The sequence below is a fragment of the Octodon degus genome, unplaced genomic scaffold (assembly GCF_000260255.1).
Source record: "Octodon degus isolate 3935 unplaced genomic scaffold, OctDeg1.0 scaffold00279, whole genome shotgun sequence".
NCBI classification, from domain to species: domain Eukaryota; kingdom Metazoa; phylum Chordata; class Mammalia; order Rodentia; family Octodontidae; genus Octodon; species Octodon degus.
In genome coordinates, this window is record NW_004524855.1 from 577630 (window position 1) to 581123 (window position 3494).

Genomic DNA, 3494 nt, shown 5'->3' on the forward strand with positions numbered 1-3494 from the left:
GTGAAAATGCCCAAGTTCAGCATGCCTGGCTTCAAAGCAGAGGGCCCTGAGGTGGATGTGAACCTGCCTAAGGCTGACATTGACGTCTCAGTGCCCAAGGTGGACATTGATGTTCCTGATGTGAGTATTGAAGGTCCAGATGCAAAACTGAAGGGCCCCAAGTTCAAGATGCCTGAGATGAACATCAAGGCCCCCAAGATCTCCATGCCTGATATGAACTTACATCTGAAAGGGCCTAAAGTGAAGGGCGACATGGACGTGACTATGCCCAAAATAGAAGGTGAAGTGAAAGTTCCAGATGTGGACCTCAAAGGTCCCAAGGTGGACATTGACATTCCAGATGTGGATGTGAAAGGCCCAGACTGGCACCTGAAGATGCCCAAGATGAAAATGCCCAAGTTGAGCATGCCTGGCTTCAAAGCAGAGGGCCCTGAGCTGGATGTGAACTTACCCAAGGCCGACATTGACATCTCAGCACCCAAGGTGGACATTGAAGGCCCTGATGTTAGTATTGAAGGACCAGATGGAAAGCTAAAAGGTCCGAAGTTCAAGATGCCTGAGATGAACATCAAGACCCCCAAGATCTCCATGCCCCATATGGATTTACACCTGAAAGGGCCCAAAGTCAAGGGGGACGTGGACTTGACTGTGCCAAAGGTAGAAGGTGACCTCAGTGGCCCTGAAATTGATATCAAAGGCACCAAAGTGGATGTGAATGTTCCAGATGTAGATGTGAAAGGCCCAGACTGGCACCTGAAGATGCCAAAGGTGAAGATGCCCAAGTTCAGCATGCCCGGCTTTAAAGCAGAGGGCCCTGAGGTGGATGTGAACCTGCCTAAGGCTGACATTGACATCTCAGTGCCCAAGGTGGGCATTGATGTTCCAGACGTGAATATCGAAGGTCCAGATGCAAAATTAAAGGGCCCCAAATTTAGGATGCCGGACGTGAATATCAAAGCTCAGAAGATCTCTATGCCAGATGTTAGTTTGCATTTGAAAGGTCCAAAAGCAAAAGGAGATTATGATGTTACTGTTCCAAAAGGAGGAGAGATAAAAACTCCTTCTGCTGACATCAAAGGGCCAAAGGTGGACGTTGATGTTCCACATGTGGATGTGAAAGGCGCCGACTGGCACTTAAAGATGCCGAAGGTGAAAATGCCCAAGTTCAGCATGCCTGGCTTCAAAGCAGAGGGCCCTGAGGTGGATGTGAAACTGGCCAAGGCCGACATTGATGTCACAGTACCCAAGGTGGACATTGAAGGCCCTGATGCGAATATTGAAGGTCCAGAGGGAAAACTAAAGGGTCCTAAGTTCAAGGTTCCCAGCATGAATATACAGACACATAAAATCTCTATGCCTGATGTTGGGCTTCATTTGAAAGCTCCTAAACTGAAACCTGATATGGATGTTTCCCTTCCAAAAGTAGAAGGAAACTTGAAAGGTCCTGAAGTTGAGCTGAAAGCCCCTAAACTAGACGTAGACATTGGTGATGTTGAAACTGAATGTCCAGATGCAAAGTTGAAAGGGCCAAAATTCAAGATGCCAGACATGCACTTCAAAGCACCCAAGATCTCCATGCCTGATGTGGATTTACATCTGAAGGGTCCCAAAGTCAAGGGCGACATGGACGTGACTATGCCACAAATAGAAGGTGAAGTGAAAGTTCCAGGTGTGGACCTCAAAGGGCCCAAGGTGGACATTGACGTTCCAGATGTGGATGTGAAAGGCCCAGACTGGCACATGAAAATGCCGAAGGTGAAAATGCCCAAGTTCAGCATGCCCGGCTTCAAAGCAGAGGGCCCTGAGGTGGATGTGAACTTACCCAAGGCCGACATTGACATCTCAGCACCCAAGGTGGACATTGATGTTCCTGATGTGAATATTGAAGGTTCAGATGCAAAAGTGAAGGGCCCCAAGTTCAAGATGCCTGAGATGAACATCAAAGCGCCCAAGATCTCCATGCCTGACATTGATCTTAACCTGAAAGGGCTAAAAATGAAGGGTGATGTGGATGTCTCTCTGCCCAAAATGGAAGGTGACCTCAAGGGCCCTGAGGTTGACATCAAGGGCCCCAAAGTAGATGTAAATGTTCCAGATGTGGATGTGAAAGGCCCAGACTGGCACTTGAAGATGCCAAAGGTGAAAATGCCCAAGTTCAGCATGCCTGGCTTCAAAGCAGAGGGCCCTGAGGTGGATGTCAGTCCACCCAAGGTTGACATTGATGTCTCAACACCCAAAGTAGACATTGATATTCCTGATATGGATGTGGAAGGACCAGAAGGAAAATTGAAAGGCTCCAAATTTAAGATGCCGAAGTTAAATATCAAAGCTCCTAAGATGTCAATGCCAAATGTAGACTTAAATTTAAAGGCCCCACATCTGAAAGGAGAGATAGATGCTTCTGTCTCTGAATTGGAAGGTGACCTCAAGGGTCCAGAAGTTGATTTCAAAGGCCCCAGTGTGGATGTGGGGGTGCCTGATGTTGATCTGCAGTGTCCTGATCCAAAGTTGAAAGGGCCTAAGTTCAAGATGCCAGATATGCATTTCAGGGCCCCCAAGATCTCCATGCCTGATGTGGACTTACACTTGAAAGGCTCCAAAGTCAAGGGGGACGTGGATGTGACTGTGCCAAAATTGGAAGGAGATTTGAAAGGGCCCAGTGTGGATGTGGAGGTGCCTGATGTTGATCTGCAGTGTCCTGATGTGAAATTGAAAGGTTCCAAGTTCAAGATGCCAGACTTACACTTGAAGGCCCCCAAGGTCTCTATGCCTGATGTTGATTTAAACTTAAAGGGACCTAAAATCAAAGGAGACATAGATGTTTCTCCTCCAAAGCTAGAGGGAGAATTAAAGGGTCCTGCATTGGATATCAAAGGCCCCAAATTGGATGCTGATATGCCAGATGTAGCTGTGGAAGGCCTAGATGGGAAATGGAAAAGTCCGAAGTTTAAGATGCCAGACATGCACTTTAAAACTCCCAAAATTTCCATGCCAGACATCGATCTACACTTGAAGAGTCCCAAGATGAAGGGTGAGATGGATATAGATGTTCCCAAGTTAGAAGGAGAGCTCAAAGGGCCACACGTGGACATTAGTGGTCAAGATACTGACATTGAAGGACCAGAGGGCAAATTGAAACATTCTAAGTTGAAGATGCCTGAAATGCATCTCAGAGCCCCTAATATTTCTATCCCTGATGTTGGCCTACAATTGAAAGGATCCAGTATCAAGGCTGATGCAGATGTGTCTGGACCTGAAGTAGAAGGTAAAATTGAAATACCAGATGTAGACTTAAAGGGCCCCAAAATAGATGTAAATATTCCAAATGTCCATGGAACAGACTGGCACCTGAAGATGCCTAAGGTGAAAATGCCGAAGTTCAGCATGCCCAGTTTCAAAGCAGAGGGCCCTGAGGTGGAGTTGAACATGCCCAAGGCCGACATTGACGTCTCAGTGCCCAAGGTGGACATTGAAGGCCCTGATGTTAACATTGA

General features: G+C 47.1%; 1 protein-coding gene across 14 annotated transcripts in view; it reads left to right on the top strand.

Moving 5' to 3' along the window:
• The window catches only part of Ahnak (AHNAK nucleoprotein), a 25557-nt gene that overhangs the window by 12426 nt on the left and 9637 nt on the right, over positions 1-3494 (top strand). For 6 of the 14 annotated variants that reach the window (XM_023707050.1, XM_023707052.1, XM_023707063.1 and 3 more), the window contains exons 6-7: positions 1-1200; positions 1807-2190. In XM_023707050.1, coding sequence (XP_023562818.1) covers positions 1-1200; positions 1807-2190 — 1584 coding nt within the window. Of the gene's footprint in view, positions 1304-1525; positions 3392-3494 lie in introns of all 14 variants that reach the window. The other 8 variants (XM_023707055.1, XM_023707060.1, XM_023707061.1 and 5 more) reach the window with 7 other exon arrangements.